Consider the following 17,670-nt stretch of genomic DNA (forward strand, 5'->3'; position numbering starts at 1 on the left):
ACCTGTTAAAACCAGGTGAGGCAGTTTTCTTTATCTCTTCCACAACCTATCCTCCCTCTGGGGAGTATCTTCGGTTAATGAGCCATTGAGTCTCACTGCAAGATTGATAAAATTACATCACCCCATTGTGAGATGCTCCACCCAGAAGGAAGAGCCAAGCATTTCTACCTGGATATAATCTGAGACTTGGAACACCAGAGCAACCTTTTCCACTGGATTTCCAGAAGACCAGGCCCATCTACACCACCACTGGACCTTCAGATGAAAACTCCACCCTTCTATAGCATCACTGCTTCAACAGAACCACATCTGTCACTGCAGGAAGACTGCAGCCAACATTTAATGGGACTGCTACCAGTACCCTGACCCACAGGGTGTCAGGTCATATTCTGATTCTGTCACTGCTGTTTTGCATTACTGCACTTTAAAAAAAAAAATTCCTAGTAAAGAACTGTTATTCCTGCTCCCATATCTTTGCCTGAGAACCCCTTAATTTCAAAATCATAATAGTTCAGAGGGAGACGATTTACATTTTCCATTCCAAGGGAGGCTCCTGCCTTCCTTAGCAGACACCTGTCTTCTAAAACCAAGACACTGGGATCAATGAAAGGCTAAAATTTCCTCCCATCCACAGAACACTAAAAATCAAGAGTTAATAGTCTACTGGTCCAGGATGCCACAAGATAGATCCTCCATTTTTGGTAGACTGAAAAGACCTGATGAACCATCATTCTCCCATGGAAAGTGAAATAATAGCTCATAAGCTGATTTAATTTGTTAAGCTATGTTGAAGAAAGGAGCTTTCATGTGGCATCTAGAAGCAGCAAGCCAAACACCACACACCAGGCAGACCTGGCCCGTTACACCTATGCAAATCCAGAACTTTGCTATGTAGCTGCAAGTAAATGACTGGGATTGAAGCTTGATCTAGTCTCCTTTGCAGAATCATTGTAATGTATTTTAAGTAGCATCAGTTACTCTACCACAAAGCTTAGAAAACCTTGATGTACACATATGCAGAATTATACTTAGGATATAAGATTTGCAGCACTTGTCTGCCCTCATCTAGTCATCATTTTTCCCTATTTCACCATGCTCAAGCCAAGTACAGCATTTCTTATAGTCATAAGAAGCTAGAAATAAACCCTTGGACTTTGGAGATGAATAAGGGCCTGCAAAAGAAAACCGCTGTTTGAGGGTGAAGGAAATCCCACAGGACCTCTGCTTCTCCTGGGAGTGAGCACCCCTTGCGTTTTGCTGCTGCAGCCTTTACCTGCCTTCATGCAATCACCATTGACTGCTGCATCTCAGTACTGCAGGCATTGCAGCAGAAAGCAACTACAAAGGCAGAAAGCCTGATGTTACAGCACCCCCCCAACAGCAGCAGAGGAATTCTAACATTTACAGAGTAAAAAAGTGAATTGAGGGCTCAGCTTCCCCACATGCTCTGTCCACTCTAACCAAGATGAATGGGCAGTAATGGTCAGGAAGGGTCCATGACTACTGGAGACAAGCTACACACTCTTTTTGAACTGTTACCACTTTGGAAAAGACCTCATGGTGGGCTCAGTTTGATGTAACTTTATTTGGCATCATCTGTGACTGTGTACTTACTGAAAATGAGGTGTTTTCTCATTCTGCTGAGGAATACAGGAATGAGAACAACAAAGAGAAGCCATGTCATGGTACATCATGGTAATGTTTCACACCACAAGATAAAAGTATCCTTCCACATTTATTTTCCAACTTCTAAAGAGAGATTGGGGTTTGTCTGGCATTCAAATAATCACTGATCTTCAGAAAAAAACCCCATAGTCTAGGTAATCATGACTAAGAGAAAGGGAGAACTTAAAAATACATACATACACAAAGACAAGAAACATGTCAACACCACTTTACCACTTTTGTATTTTATTGTGGAACTGAGTTTGATTCCTTTACATCAAATATCCTCAATGGAAGAGGGGATATTGCACACAAATATCATAAAAGCACTACATATTACTTTCACTGGAAACTAATTTTCTACATTAGATATGACTGGATAGAATAGAAGTGATGCAGGATTATAAGACATAATACCATACACAGCTGCAGACTGACACAAACACCATTCAGAACAAGAGAGAGGAGGTGTGTGAGGTGCTTCTCAGCCAGCCACAAGACTTCTTTCCATAGTTTGGAAGATAATGGCTGCATGCAAATGCGTGAAAGCATATTTCAGATTTTGTCTTTTACAATGAGATTACAGCCCAGTCTTGAAGAGGTAGCTCCTGCCTTCTGGAGCTCTTAGTTAGCCTAGTAGAGAGAAGCTGCTCCTTAAATTTGTTTCTTTCTATATTTTATGCCATTGTTTTATTTAGCTACACTTCTTTTTAAGGATTTTTTTTTTGTAAAGTCACAACAAATGAGTTTTTTTCTTTTTTTTTTTTTAAATTTTAAATAGCAAACATTTTTATACCCGGTGAATAATATTCTAAGAAATGCTTACCCCTAGTTGATTTTAGTGTTTTGTTCAATTAAGTGAAAAGATGAAAGCTTTTCTTTCAAGTGTAAACATTATATTTTTTCATATTCTAGTAAATCCAGACCAAGAAAATTACTATTTCTCTCAAAAACATCATTACTGAGCAAGAACCTCTGGCGACAGATGAACAAAGAGAAGCGCATGACAGAAATGCTCCAAATGCACAGCAAGTGCTCTTTGGAACTCATTTGCTTGTGTTGGGAGGGATTGAAAATTCAATTAACAAATTTATTAAATCTTAGTAAAAGAGTACCAGAACTCTCCTAAAATGCATAAGCTATCATAGACAATTAAAAAAACCCCAACATTCATATACACAGTTATCTCCATTCACCACAGTATGTAAAATAAGTAAAAAAAAAAAATCAAAAATGATTTCTATGAAAGATGAGGTGAAAATAGAGGTCAATGAGTCAGGCCCACCACAGGACTTTGAAAAGGCATGCAAGAGAGGCCCTATCCAAGTTCAAGTGTGGGATGGGATCCCCAAAGTTAATTCTTCATTGAATTATATGAAGCATTATATTAATAGCATAAAGATCATGACTGGGAATGCTGTTATGGGTAATACCATCATTGAAATGGAGTGTTTTTTGCACTCAGGTATTGAATCTTTACAATTAGAGTAATCAATAACAAACCATGCTCCTAGAAATCTATGCTGATCAACAGCACTCATCGTTAATGTACATAGTACATTTTGATGACTTACACTAAACTAGTTGTGTAGTACTAGGATTAGCACAGGTAGATTAGATCCACAGGCAGGAAAGTCATTAAGGGCAAGAGGAGCCAATGGAGGAGCTCATTGCTGTGTTGAATCTAGGTGCCATTGCCATTTGGAAGGGAGTGGATGGAACAGGCATTACAATACCTCAGAACAGCCAGACCAGGGTTTTAATATTCTTGTAGCAGCAAAAAAAGCAAATGCACATGTAACTGTCTAGTTATCATTATTATTTCAGAAGTAAAACAAATGCTTCAGCCATCATAAACTTGCTTGGGCATATTTAAGGCTTGATTCCAATTTAATTTACAGTAGGATCAGATGACTGTAACTTCCCTGACAGTAGTAAAATTGCTCCTGATTCACAGGAGTGAGTGGCATAAGTGAGATTAGTCACAAAAAAACACTCCTGTACTTAAAACAATTTTCTACCAAAGCAGAGATACAAACCATATCAGGTGCTGTCAGAAAATCAGGAAATCTGTTCCCACCCACTCAAAAGGTTTGAATTCTGACCTATATAATAAAATAGACAAATCAGAAAGAATTGTAGAAACAGTACAACTGTTCTGCCAAAAATTTTGCAGAACATATCTGCAAAATGATACAACATAGTCTGCAAAGATACCACATATCTTTGTAGAATATGTATTACAAAAGCATTCTTAAGTGAATGACATGAGCCCAGCAAACATGCTTGTTTTCACAATACATTTCCATCTGCCTTTTGTGCCATAGTCACTCTGAGTTATTCTTAACTACTTAAAAGGTATAGCAATAAATAAAACAGCATTGCTAGAGAAACCTAAAAAAAGAGAAGACATTAAAAATAAATCCAAACCCCAACCACTGACAAGAGTAATTCACAGCATTAAATGGGCATGAGAAGCCCACATTTACAAGACCCTAAACCAGTATTAAAAAACCCTCATAAAAATTAGGAGTGCAAACATACACCTATTAAACAAAAACATCCTAACAATGTAAAATTGAAATAAATTATAAGTAGAGAAAATAAAATGAGGTCATAATTCACTACATTGTAAAACTTAATGCCAGCCATAATGGTGATTCATACAACCAGCACATAAGTGTGTGCTGTAGGCCTTTACACCTTCTCAAATTCAGATTTGCAGACCTTCTGCAATGCAACAAGATCTTTTAAACTGGGGTAAAATTTCTGAGACTAAAAAATCCAAACTGTCTTAAATCACAGAGCAGTGGTGCTGCTCCTCTGCAAGCCGTCTAGAGAAGGAAAACAAGGGAGACATAAAGAAGGAAAGGAAAGGAAGAAAAAACTATAGTAAAGGAGGAGGCAAGGAAAGGAAGAGGAAAGGAAGTGAAAGAGTAAAAAAAGAGGAAATGAGAGGAGGAGAGAGGAGTAAAGGAAAGAGAAGGATGAAAAGAAAGAATAGAGGAAAGAAGAAAACAAAGGGGAAGAGAAGGGAAGGAAAAAGGGAAGAGAAGGGACTTACTTTAGCTTATTGCTTGTTCTATCCTTTTTCAAGATTTTGTAAGGATTAAGAATGTAGGTTACAACCTTTTAAGTATTGGGCAATAAACTTCTCAAATCCCATTTTCTGTCATCATCAACAGAATAATTTTATGAGAGTATCTTTCCATACCTGTCTCCTGAAAAAGTTATTGACAGTTGACTCTTTTCAATAAATTTTACCTCAATATCCATTCTCACTAGAATCTTAAACAACACTACTCATTTATCTTACAAAACTACTAAAAAGAATGCCTTCACCTGAAAAATTTTTCTTTGCATTTACCTGTAAATGAAAGTGTTTGTTACAAATCATGTATTAAAAGTTCATGCAGCACTAAAAAGAAAGGCTTCTGTACATTTGTTCCCATGTTCACTCTTAAATTAAACAAATAAAATCAGGTAAGACAAAGGAAGGCTGAATACTGTACAGGCTCACAGGTAACCTTGTCAATCAATCTGAATGTTTCACTAAGTTTTGTAACTCTGATACTGGACACCACTTCAATCTTGCTTCCACAGTATGAAAGGAGCCTTCAAAAAAAAGCTCATCTTGCCTTGTTGAGCTGTCCAGGTGCATCTATGAAGTGTTCACCTAACTAATATATGTAATTCAGAGTACCAAACCATTTGACCAGTCAGATAATTCCTAATACCACACATGCACACTCACACTTCTTTACTGGTGTAACTATGATCCTACACAGATGTTTTATAAATTTGCTGTCTCAGCATTTAAAAATAAGTGCATCAAGTTTCTTTGTACATTCAAGTCACTTTCTAAGGCAAATTGTCTACTGTATGTACTCCTGACTGCTTTGGTATTTTGCTTCAGTTAATCGACAGTGGACATGGGTGTTCAAGCATGTGGACTGGTCAATTCTGGCTGGAGTGAGTGGGCTTTTGCTGGAAGCATGCCTTAGATCAATAATTCTGCATGTTCTAAGAAAGGTTTTACACTTCTGGATGGGGTGCAGGCTACATGCATATTTGGCCTGTGATTGTTACGGTGTGTCCGTATGCAGAGCTCAAATTAAAGTGAAAAGCTGCTGATGAGTGATTAGGTCATACATCCCTTCCTAGCCATGTTCTCTTTTTTTTTTATTTTTTTATGTTTGAGCTAACTTAATTCTTTAAAAAAAGGATCCCCATAGTGATAGCTCATATTGATAAAAATTTAAAATTTTCTTCTCATGTGAGAACATAAGCAGACTGTAGTAAGCGATACATCTATTGCCATGAGACTAATGCAGACCTAATATTTACTACTTTCTCCTCCTACCCATCTCTCTCTTTCTCTCTTTGTGTTTCTTTAGAGGGCAAATGCCTCTACCTGGCAAAAGTCAATTGGGGTTGCTAGTGCATGGTTTCAAAATGTTGATGCAACCGGATCTGTATTTTCGCAGTAATTTGTACTCTACTATGGGAAGACTGTTATTTCCCTTAGCAACCAACAAAGACTGAAAAATATTAGTGACTTGCATCACTGTTACATAGTATAGCATTTGGCAGGTATATAGTTGAGCAGTTAAAATAGATGACTTGAATTTTCAGGAAAGGTGTTTTCAAACTGAAGAATTTCTGGAAACAAAGTTTAATCTTGTGATGCACGGTCTTGTTCTTACAGTTCAATCTTGCATGCAGGAAAAGATTCATCTTGCATAACAACAGTGCTGCTGCTTGCCAAAACCATGATGTTGAGATCCTGCTGTTTCTCATGGGTCTCTTGGTACCATTCCCTCATCACTTCTGAGTCATGGGTCGGGATTAAAGTCACCTGCAACACAAAATAAAAGTCCTATTGAATGGACCACAGAAACAGGTGAATGGACCACAGAAACAGCAAAATGTCTTTTCAAGAAGCCCCATCCAACACTCTTTTCCAAAGAGTGGATTTTTATGCAATAAAAACTTGAATAAATGGGTTGATAAAAAGAAATCAACATGTAGGTAAGGCATAATGACTGAAAATAAGGTTTATGAAAATAAAATGTTGGTTTTGTAAGGTCCTGTTATAAATAACTATGTAGTTGTTGGCTTTTGCTATTATGTATTGGCTTTTGCAAATTATTATTAATCTCTGTTATTTTGATATAGTACAATTTGTAATCACTTTTAAGTGCATTTAATATAGTCTAATTTGTCAGCTTTTTATGGCCAGGGCCTTAGTCCCTGTGTAACTTGAATATTTTATTGTGATAAACATAAATTATAGTTTAGGCTTTCGCAAAATATTAAAGTGGATGCTATGTGTTAACTATTGCAAAAGTGACTGTAATTGTGGAATAATAACTAATGCCTTTATTTTTGTAACTAACTGACAGAAGTGAGAATAACAGATGAATTTGTGAAATAGCAGATGTCGATTTAAAATACTTGTGGAAATAGCTAAAACGGTCTGCATGGTCAGATAACATTTGAAGAACAGCTGTAAAGACCCCTGCCACTGATCCTTTGACTATAACAATTGCCTGCTGAAACCACAGAAGTGAGACATAACTCTCAAAATCACATCCATTATTACTGCACTTATTCTAAAAAGATGGGTCAGGGGTTGGACCAAGCTAAAGAATCCCCGGAACATATAAAGAAGTCTAAAGAAATGTTTCAATACGTTTAATATTTATGAATATGTATTTGACTAATGCAATGAAAAAGTATTTAAGAAGACTTGGTATGATTAGCTGGTGTCCCTCTAGCTATGGCTATGCACCTGTTGCTGTTTACTGTCCCTTTTATCCCTTAGTAAACTTTTAAAAATGTTGAAGAGTGAGGCTTGTTTCCCAAAGTGCTGAGACAGTGCAGTTTTCAAGAGAAGTTATAAGGTTGTAATCTGCACTGATAACTCTTCAAATTACAAAGAAATATTTTGTTCACTTATTCATCATAACGGAAAGGCACATGAAGTTTCCAAATGCATGTAATTACTTTATAAAGTGTGAAACATTTTTTCTCTACTTAAAACTGCAACAATGCCAAACTCAGATTATATATGTGGTGTAGTAAAATTATGAGACAGCCAGCTGGCCCTATAAGCCAGCTCTCAACTGTTTTAAAAACCAGGAACTGGTCTGAATGGAGTGCAGTGCAGCTCTGTGGTTCACACATCATCAATGCTTTCACTGGTTCCCAGCGTGGGGGCCTGCTGGAGTTTAGGATTCTACCTTTTGTTTGTTTCCCTCAAGGAATTTTCTCCCATGTGTGTTGGTAGGAGACAATAAGGATGGAGTACTTAAGAGAGGCAAAATAAGTTGCCACACCTCAGGCGAAGAGTGCAGCTAGCTACTCTGTCCTTTTACCTGGTGGTTTGTCTGGAAGGACAGAGATACTGGGAGAATTGGTCTGACTTAAAGGTGTTGGGTTGGGTGCAAGTCCTCTTTTCTCTCACTATATTCTCCATTCCAAAGGAGGTTTCTGCCTTCCTTGGCAGACACCTGTCTTTGAAACCAAGATAGGGTCCCATTCTCTGGCAGCCACCATCCGTGCCAGAAGTGCTCCAGCTCCTCATAGCTGAGAAAGGTTAGATTTCCAGGTTGAGACAGAAATGAAGAGCCTACCTGCATGTTACTCTCCCACTGTGCCTTGCCCTCCAGCAGGGAGTCCAGAACAGCCCTACTTGGCTCCTCGGCCGCGGCATCATTCCCGCTCACCACATAGTAGGATGACCGCACCCTCTTGAAAAATTCAACATCAACATTCTTGCTATTGCTGTGGTTGGGAATGTACACCAGATCCAAATACACTGGAGGTCCTGGAGGCACTGCTGTAGATTTTGCCACCTTAGTATTCCCAGGTCCTTTGGAAACCAAACAACAAAAGAATATATGACAGGCTGGTTAAAAGCATGCATTTATTAATTACTTTTAGTACCACTGAGGTGAGATGTGACCAATTATGGAATTACCCTCCTACATATTATGACATGTTACAGCTTTGTTGTACCCCAATTATGATTGTAATAGGAGGAAAAACCTGAAACTGGAACTATATAATACAATAAAAAATCACTGCCACATAACAAAACTTGGTTGAACCTTTTCCAGTAATATACTACTATTATCCAACAATTACTATGCAGGGCTCTGATTACTGAATTACCATTTGGTATATGGTGCTATTATTTTCCTAATGAAGAAGTGCAGCTTTTTGAAAATCTAGGGTATGTCTGATTATAAAATCTAGTATCACACAGGAAGCCATGAAAATTTGAAGCTGTCCTGAAATCTGAGGTACATAGCAAGACATGACAGCAATTGATGTGCTCAGGCTGCCTTACAGATGCATCAGGAAGCTACTACATGTGAGCACAAAGAGGGTCAAGAAGGAACTTGGAAGGAGGAAGTTGCAAAGCAATTCAGTGAACAGAGGTGAGTATTTGTCTGCCTCTGTATCCCTATTTGCATACAGGAATTAGCCACTTATCACAAAAAGTGGGGTGAAGCATTTCTTTGCTGCTGTAAATAGTACATACAGAACTTGTTCCAAGAAAAAGAGCTTCAGTCAAAATGTAATGCAACATGTAAGCACATGAAAACTATTACACAAAAAAAAAAAATCACATCTTTTGCTCTAAAATCATGGCACAAACTAAAAATCGGGCTTCAGCCAGTAATTTTACCCAGATGATCAATGTTTATGGTTTATTAGCTTTCTCATGTTGATTAAGCTTGGTAAGCAATTATCTGAGCAATATGATCAATTTAGGGTCAAACATTGCAAGGCCAGAAAACTTCCTTACAGTTGTCTAGCATGTTCTGACACTCACCACAGGGCAAAATGCCAAATGAAGTGATAAGATTTTCTGATTTAGAGAGGTTTTGCTATTGGTTTTGTTACAAAATATTTTATCATCTTTGATGATTAAAAAAAAAAAAACTCTGATGGTCTTTCATAATTGTGCATACCAACACTGATTAAGATACTTGTTGCTATATTTTTACAATTTTACATCATTACAAATTATTCCAGCACACACCTGAGAAGTGTGCCTAATGACTTCAATATAGAGCTGAAGTGCTGCAGAAATACACAGCATGAACTACATTGCTGCTTTGAAATGTATCTTCTAACAGAGAGATGCAAATGATGGTGTGAGAAAGCAACAGTGCACTACCAAAACCAGAGAACCTAAGGACAGCTGAATGCTGGTTTGTTTGTGCTGAATCCTAGAACTGTTCCTTGTAAAGAAGCCTTCAACAGAATATCAGTCCTTACAGCAGAAAAATCAAAGCATCCCCCAAACAGTCTCTAACAAGGTCTGCTGGAAACAACAGATTAGCGCAATACCTCCTTCAGTAATCTAATGCACAATTTTTTGCTACTTGGAATGTGTAACAGACATTCAAAATTACATTAACTTTCTGTATGTTTAGTCATCAGTGACGGCATAAGACCGGATTATGTGATGTACATGCTTACTTCACTCAAAATGCTTTTACTAATGTTAAATCCTTTTAAATGCTGCTTTTAAAATCAACCCAGCAAAGTAATAAGAACATCCAAAGAGAGATAGTGACTTTGCCTCCCACAATATTAAATTGCATTACTTTATGTTAAAGACAATTTTATCTACTTATTTCTCACAATGAATAAAAGGGTTCACCTTGCTACTGATTTTACTTCACCTACAAAAGTGGTACTTTCAATTCTATTAGGTGGCTAACTGTTTTGCCATCTTGTATTAAATTGTTTCTATTTTATGTACTCTCTGGGCAAACTGACAAAAGTTTCTCAGATTATAGAAGTAAAACCAGTGACACTCAGACATTTAAATGTAGCACTTACCTACATTTAAAACCTGAACTTTCTTTGAGGATATGCCACAAGCCACACTCTCAGCTGATATAACGGCAAACTAACAACACTGCAACAACTAAGAAAATCATAACACCAGGGCATTGATACTTGTCTTTACCTGTGGTTGCAGTCTTTGCTGACTTGGATGTTGTTGTATTTGCTGCATTCTTGGTATCCTTATCTTTCTCTTCCACTCGAGACTTTACCTCTGGATTAGAGATATTTTTGGTTGTCTTCTCCACAGATTCCTTCTTTTTTGGAGAAGCTGTTCTGGAAATTTTGTCTAAAGATTCTTTTGTAGCTGGCTTTGGTGAAGCCACTTGTTTTGGTTTACCATCACTTTTTTTAACAGGAGAAGATGACTTGGTCTTTGTACCCTGCTTTTTTGTTTTTGTCTTTTCTTTGAGGTCCTTCTTCAAAGGTTTGCCTAAATTCTGTTCAACTGGCAGAGCCTCTGGATCAACCATGGTAACATCAGGGTGCCTGGGGGAAGGGCTGCGATCCTGCATTGGGACAGGTGGTGGGTCAATGTGTTTGTACGTAATTGTCTTGTCCGTTGGAATGGTTTCCGACTCATCTTCTGAGTCAATGTTAGCATCTGCAGTGATTGAAGGGCATTCCTCAGTCTCTGGAGGAACATCCGAATCGGTCTGAGATGGGACAGACTCGCTCACAGATGTGGGAGGAGTTTCATCACACTGCCGCCCTTGCTGCTTTCCCCCAGAAGGAGGCTGAGCTCCCCCAGGCTGAGTTAGTGGCTTCTCTTGATCTTGAGACTGTTCTTCACTTGCAAACCACTCAAGTGGATTTGGGTTGATAAATGAAGGTGACAGTTCAGTCTTGGGATGCTTATATTCACAAGAGGACACGAGGCATAAGTCAACATCTTGACGGGATTCTGCTAATGATTTACTTGGAGTAAAATGTGCACTTGCTTCGTAAGAATAGCTGGTAGCTTCAGGTGACCTCCCAGTGGTAGCTCTCTCAGTTGTGTCAAATGAGTAATCTGTGGCTTCAGGTGAACTGGAGGCTTTCCCAGTTTTGTCATAAGAGTAAGTCATGGCTTCTGATGACCTGGTGGTTCTCCCAGTTGTCTCATAGCAGTAGCCAACAGCTTCTGGTGACTTAGAGGTTTTCCTTGTTGCCTCATAGGAATAATCCATAGTATCAGGTGATCTGGTAGCTTTCCCAGTTAACTCATAGGAATAATCTGTGGCTTCAGGTGATTTGGCAGTTTTCCCAGCTGTCTCATAAGAATAATCTGTGGCCCCTGGTGACCTGGTGGTTTTCCCTGTTAGCTGATAAGAATAACCTGTGACCTCAGATGACCTCATATTTTTTGCAATTGTCTCATATGAATACTCTGTACCCTCGGGTGACCTAGTAGTGTTCCTGGTTATCTCATAGGAATAATCTGTGGTCTCAGGAGACCTGGTAGTTTTTCTGCTTGTCTCATAGGAATAATCCATGCCTTGAGGTGATCTAGTAGATTTTCCAACTGCCTCATAGGAATAGCTGATACTCTCTGGTGACCTTGTAGTTTTCTCTCTGGCCTCATATGAATAACTAAGTTCTTCTGGTGACCTGCTGCTTTTCTCTGAATCTTCTTTATCTGGGCTGAGTAAAGGCTCTGGACTGTGCTTTGACAGGGGTTCCTGATAACCAAAGGCTTTGACAGAAGACACTCGCTGTGACAACAAAGGTGTGTGACTAGCTGACAATGCTTCTGTGATTGCAGGAGGTGAATCTGGAAAAGTAGGAGAATACAGGGGAGAAGATTCCCTTGGAGTTAGTGGAGACAGGTCAGATTTTGGTGACAGCTTTTCTCCCAGGCTCTGTACTTTTTCTGAGGTAAAAGAAGAATGCAGTGACATCTCTCTGGGTGGAACACCACCTGAAAAAGTTTCTTCTGGCAGTGGTGAAGCTACCTGGGAAGGTGTATGAGCTGATGAAGTTGAAGATGAAGCTTCAATTTGAGAAACTGAAATAATTTCTGAAATATCTTTCTCTTGAGAGTAAGATGACTGTTCCACAGGTGAAATCTTCTGTGCAAAAGGAGACTCTTGTATATCAGAAGGGCTATAATCTACTTCTGTGGGACCGTTTTCAGATATATGGTGTACACTAGTGCCTACAGCAGGATATTCTGGAGACTGCCTACTAAAATCCATTGCTAAAGACTGCTCAGGTGACTCCCGACCATATTCTACTGACATAGCTGACTGCTCAGGAGATCTATGATCAAGCACTGGTGTTCTTGATTTTGCAGTTTTAGGTGAGAAATCTGGTGGAGAAATTGACATAGGTCTTGGGCACTCTTCTTTAGATGGAGACATTTCTGTTTCCTGAAAAGTTGTTGGTGTTTGTACAACTGACACTGAAAGGGAATCATCAACTTCAGTAGAGTGTGGAGAACCAACCTCAGCATGCAAAGAAGGAGATACATCATCAGTAGTTGGTTCTGGAAATGAACTAGTGGCAACAGATGCTGTAGAGACAGAAGCTACTCCTTCTATATGGGAATAGGTGTCTTCTGCAACAACCTCATCAACAGGAGTTGCAGACTTGTCAGAGACAGTGCCTTCAGAAATTGACATTTTGGTATCTTCTTTTAAAGAACCAAACTGACTGATATCTATTTGAGTTGGTGAGAGATCACCTGCTAACTTCCGCTCATCCAAGACCAGTGAAGACTGGGAGCTGCTGGGCTCTGTATCCTCCATTTTCCTTTCCAGGCTGAAGCCTTCCTTAATTACCATAAATTCCATGCTTTTTTCATCTTGTTTCTCTTGGAAGAGGCCCACAGAGCTTGCTTCAGAAGCTGGGCTCATCTGAACAGGTGATTTGTCTTTTTCAGGTTTCCCCTCAGAAGGACTTCCATAATCTCTTGTGGGAGACTTTAAATCAGCACTCAAAAATGTATCATAGGTGGTCTCTGAACCTATCAGTGGAGGACTCCGCAGAGGCGAGAGAACCTTTTCAATAGGAGATTCTGAATCTGGTACGGGCTCATCCATAGGGCTTATTCTGCATTTTGCAAACTCATCTTTGACTTCACTGAACTCAAAGCTAACAGGAGCTTCTGTAGATTTTTCACTGGTTTCAGAGGGAAGCTGACTGGACTTTTCATCAGTGGGAGACTGATAGTAAGGTGTGTGACCAGCACTACCAGCAGCAGACTGTGATGGAGATGCTACTTCTAATGTTTTATCTTCAGGGCTTGCACAGTGCTCTTCGGCAACTTCTTGGTGTACATCAGGCAATTTAGCAGTGGGGACAGACTCAGAAGGAACCTTGATCTCATTGGGAGTGAGCGAAAAATTCACACTGCGTTCACTCAGTGGTGTTTTGGCAGCAGGTGATGGAGGGGACAAACTGTCAGCTGGACTCTTGGCTGAACTATGTTTTCCACCATCTTCTTGATATGGTTCTTTGATTTCTAATTTGTCAGTGGCTTGGATTTCACTTTCTCTTTGCCGGTATACATCTTGGAATGCAGATTTACAGAATTTGTCTTCTTCTAATGAAGAGGGTGGTGAGATGGTGGAAGCTGAGGCATTATAATCCTTACCTTCTGTGGCCTCTGTTTTGGATCCCTCAGATAACCCATTAAAAGCATCTGGAAGTGGAGAAAGTTTAGCTCTGCTGAACTCTTGAGAGTACAGTGATGTCTCATACTTGGTAATGTTCACATACTCCTGAGAGGGTGACTCACTTTCCTCATTGTTAGTTTCATCACTCATGACATCTCGGGGTGTTGACATTTCATCCATGGGAGTTGGTTCACTGGATATTTCAATGGTGGACTGTGTGTAACCTGAAGTAGCAGTGAATTCCTCAGGTTGATCTTCTCTATTTTCTTCATCAGAAACAGTGGCTTCACTTTCTGAACCACCAGGCAGTGTCTCATCATGGATAGAAGAAGCTGGTTCAATCACTGGAGACTGAGACTCTGAGCGTTTAGTTGGTGTAATTATGAGTAAGCCATACTTATCCTCAGCTTCACCAGATTCTGCAGCTTTGTCTACCACAGCCATCACGTAATCTTCTTCAGCTTCCGTTTTTTCAGTTTCCTCTTCATCTCTAATGTCTTCTGCTTTGTCTTCCTCATCTTCTTCAGTCTCTTCAGTTTCTGCCTTTTCTATTGCTTCTTCCCTGTCTTCTTCAGCTCGTTCATCGGATGTCTCATAATCTGCCTTTTCAATATACTTTTCATCTTTTATGTTAGTATCTACTCGAGTCATTAGTTTTTCTGAGCCACCTGGAATTTTTCTTGGTTCTTCCATATATGATTTTGTGGCCTCCAGTTGTGTTTTTTCTACTTCGTTTTCATCTCGTTCTTCAGCTTCTTCTGTCTCTGCCTTTTCCTCATAATCTGCTTCAGATGATTCTTCCAAGCCAGTTCCCTCATCTTCAAACTTTTCATTGTCATCAACTTTGTGTTTTTCCACAGGTTCCAATTCTTCAGGTGTCTGTTCACACTCACCCTCAGCTTCCGTGGTAGTTATGCCTTCATCAGATGACTCAGCAGGTCCTTCATTATCCAGTTTTTCTTTTTGTACTTCAAAGGTGTCTTTTTGTACTGTACCAGTGAGTTTCAGATCATCCTTTATAAGTGCAACTTGAGATTTTGTTTCTTTTATTGTTTCTACTTCTTCAGCTTTTAATTCCTCAAAATCCTTTGTTAAATCCTCTGGTGAAGACATAAGGGATCTCTCTGCTTCAAGCTCCTTTCCACCAGCTGTAATTTCTGCAGCTGCTACAGTTGCAGCTCCAACAGCTGCAAGGGCAGCTTGTGCTCCACTGACTTTGAGGTCCTTTTTCACGCTTTTTACTTTTCCTTTTTCCTTTGGCTTTCCAGCAGGTATTGCTTCTTTTTTAGCAGGCTCCTCCTTCTTTTGTGGTTTAGGCTTTGCTGCTGTTTTTTTTGCTTCATTTGAAGGAGTAGCTGTCTTCTTTGTTTCTTTAGGAACCTTCTTGATGTCCTTTTTGGCTTCTTTGTCTTCCTTCTTGATTTCCTTCTTCTCTTCTTTTTTAGCTTCTTTTTTAACTTCTTTTGTTGAAGCTTCTTTCTTTATTTCCTTCTTAGTTTCCTTCTTCTCTTCTTTTTTCACCTCTTTCTTAACTTCTTTCTTGATCTCTTCTTTTTTTGGTTTTTCCTCTTTTTTGATGGTGGTTTTCTCTTCTCTTTTAGAAACCTCTTTCTTTGGTTTTTCTTTGTCCTCTTTCTTTTCTTCGGGTTTTGCTTTGACTTCCTTTTTCACTGTCTTCTCCTTTGACATTTTCGGTTTTACATCTGTACTTTGTTTTTCAGGAACTTCAGATTTTACTAGTTGCTCTTCCTTACTTGCTATATCTTTTTCCACCACTATTGGTTTGGTCTCTACTTTTGTTGGTTTTTCTTTTTTAACTGGAACTTTTTCTTTGCTTTCCAGCTTCTGAGGCTTTTCTGGTACTGGACTAGGCTTCACAGGCTCTGGTGTTTCTTCTTTAGATTCCTTTCTGACAGGCTTATTTGGTGGTGTCTTTGCAGCAGGCTTCAGACTCTCCTTGCTATCTGTTCGTTGTTTCAATTTCGCTTGTTTCACAGCTGGACTAGCAATGTTCCCAGTTAGGTCTTTTTGTGTAACCATTGGTTGTTTAAGGAAGTCCAAGTGTTTGAGTTTTTCTAGTCCCTCTAGAATATTATACTGGGTACTGTTTCCAGGAAAGAGAACTCGGATTATTTTTTCTGCAGGATTAGCTGGATGCCACACAATCAGGGATGAGACAGAGGTGAAATAGGACAATGGAATGTCTAGCTCTTGGCCATTTGGTAGCAGGAATTCAGCTTTATCTTTGTTAGTACCACTCCACTGCTGCATAAAATATTGCATCTCTTTGCTATTTTTGACAGGATTAAGCACATACATCTCAAGTTTGCCAACTCCCATTTTCTGAAATAAAATGATAGGGTCAATGGTATTTCCTGTATTTCTGAAGAGAGGTTCCGGTTTCATAGACAACTTATTTAAATACTGGAGAGTAAAACAAGCTTCTTCTACACTCCTTTTTACTCTAAAGTTAGGATCCAGGTTCTTCAGGTTCTCAGGTACATTAAGGAACACAACTCCTAAATCAGGTGAGATCAGATTTTTCATCCAGTCACTGTTGGTAGTAGACCCTTGAGACTGTTCCTCTTCTAGTTCAGCTATCTTACGCTGAAGCATGCTATTGATTCCTGGCAGATTGTCATCTCCGATGTGAGTGAGCAGAATGGAATCTACCCTGTCCAAGTGCCGGATAAGTTTCCAAAAACAAGATTTTCTTTCGGATCCTCCATTGATAAGCATATTGAATCCATTCACTGCGAACAATGCAGAGTCCCCTCTTCCTCCTGGGAAAATGTAACAGCAGGGTTTGGAGAGCTTCAAGAAACCTCCTGAGGTTGGAGGTTCCAAAATGTCAAAAGGTGATGGCACTTCTACTGATTCTGACAGATACTCTGTGAATTCAGAGAGTCCTTCCATCTCAGGCAATATGGAAGCTGAGTTGAGTTTAATGTTAATGAAGTCTTGAAGGTTGTGTCTGTCAAGGTTGGAGTTTTTCCAGTCCCCTTCCTCGGGGCAGAAAAGAGTTAGGCTGGCTTTGTTGGCAGGGTGTGTGGTGCTCAACAATTCACCAATCTAGGGTTATAAAACAAAAACACAAGAAGATGCACACAAATTAATTTTTTAAATGACAATTAATGTCAACACATATTTCCTGATCAGATAGATAAAAGCTTTTTCATTTGGTTTTGCACTGGTGAGTCCCCATTCTAGATGCTAAAGTAATCTGGCATCACAATTATTTTACTGTCTTATTTTTTTAAAATACAAAGCAGGATCTTATTTCTGGTCACTACTGCCTAAAAGACAACAGGACACAAGGTTCCCCCTTCCCTCCTCTGTACTTTACAGAAGGATGGTACTATTATACTGAGAGGGTATGAGGACTGTGGGGATAGGGCAGCCTCAGCTGCCACTGTATGTCCACCATGGACTCATGAGTCTCCCAGCTGGTCCAGTCCATCCAGAAGAGACAGCCAAGTATCTAAAGGACAAAGTACAACCTCTTAACAGGCAGAGAACAACTGCAACACCCAGG

General features: G+C 39.3%; 1 protein-coding gene across 1 annotated transcript in view; it reads right to left on the reverse strand.

Moving 5' to 3' along the window:
- Positions 1–1,894: 1,894 nt before the first annotated feature.
- MAP1B (microtubule associated protein 1B) overlaps positions 1,895–17,670 on the reverse strand; it is a 72,513-nt gene continuing 56,737 nt past the window's right edge. The window contains exons 5-7 of the mRNA XM_012577742.5: positions 10,661–17,207; positions 8,304–8,542; positions 1,895–6,523 (exon numbers count right to left, since the gene is read on the reverse strand). Of these exons, the coding sequence (XP_012433196.5) occupies positions 6,368–6,523; positions 8,304–8,542; positions 10,661–17,207 (6,942 nt within the window). The 3' untranslated portion in view covers positions 1,895–6,367. The remainder of the gene's footprint in view (positions 6,524–8,303; positions 8,543–10,660; positions 17,208–17,670) is intronic.

Source organism: Taeniopygia guttata, chromosome Z (genome assembly GCF_048771995.1).
Source record: "Taeniopygia guttata chromosome Z, bTaeGut7.mat, whole genome shotgun sequence".
NCBI classification, from domain to species: domain Eukaryota; kingdom Metazoa; phylum Chordata; class Aves; order Passeriformes; family Estrildidae; genus Taeniopygia; species Taeniopygia guttata.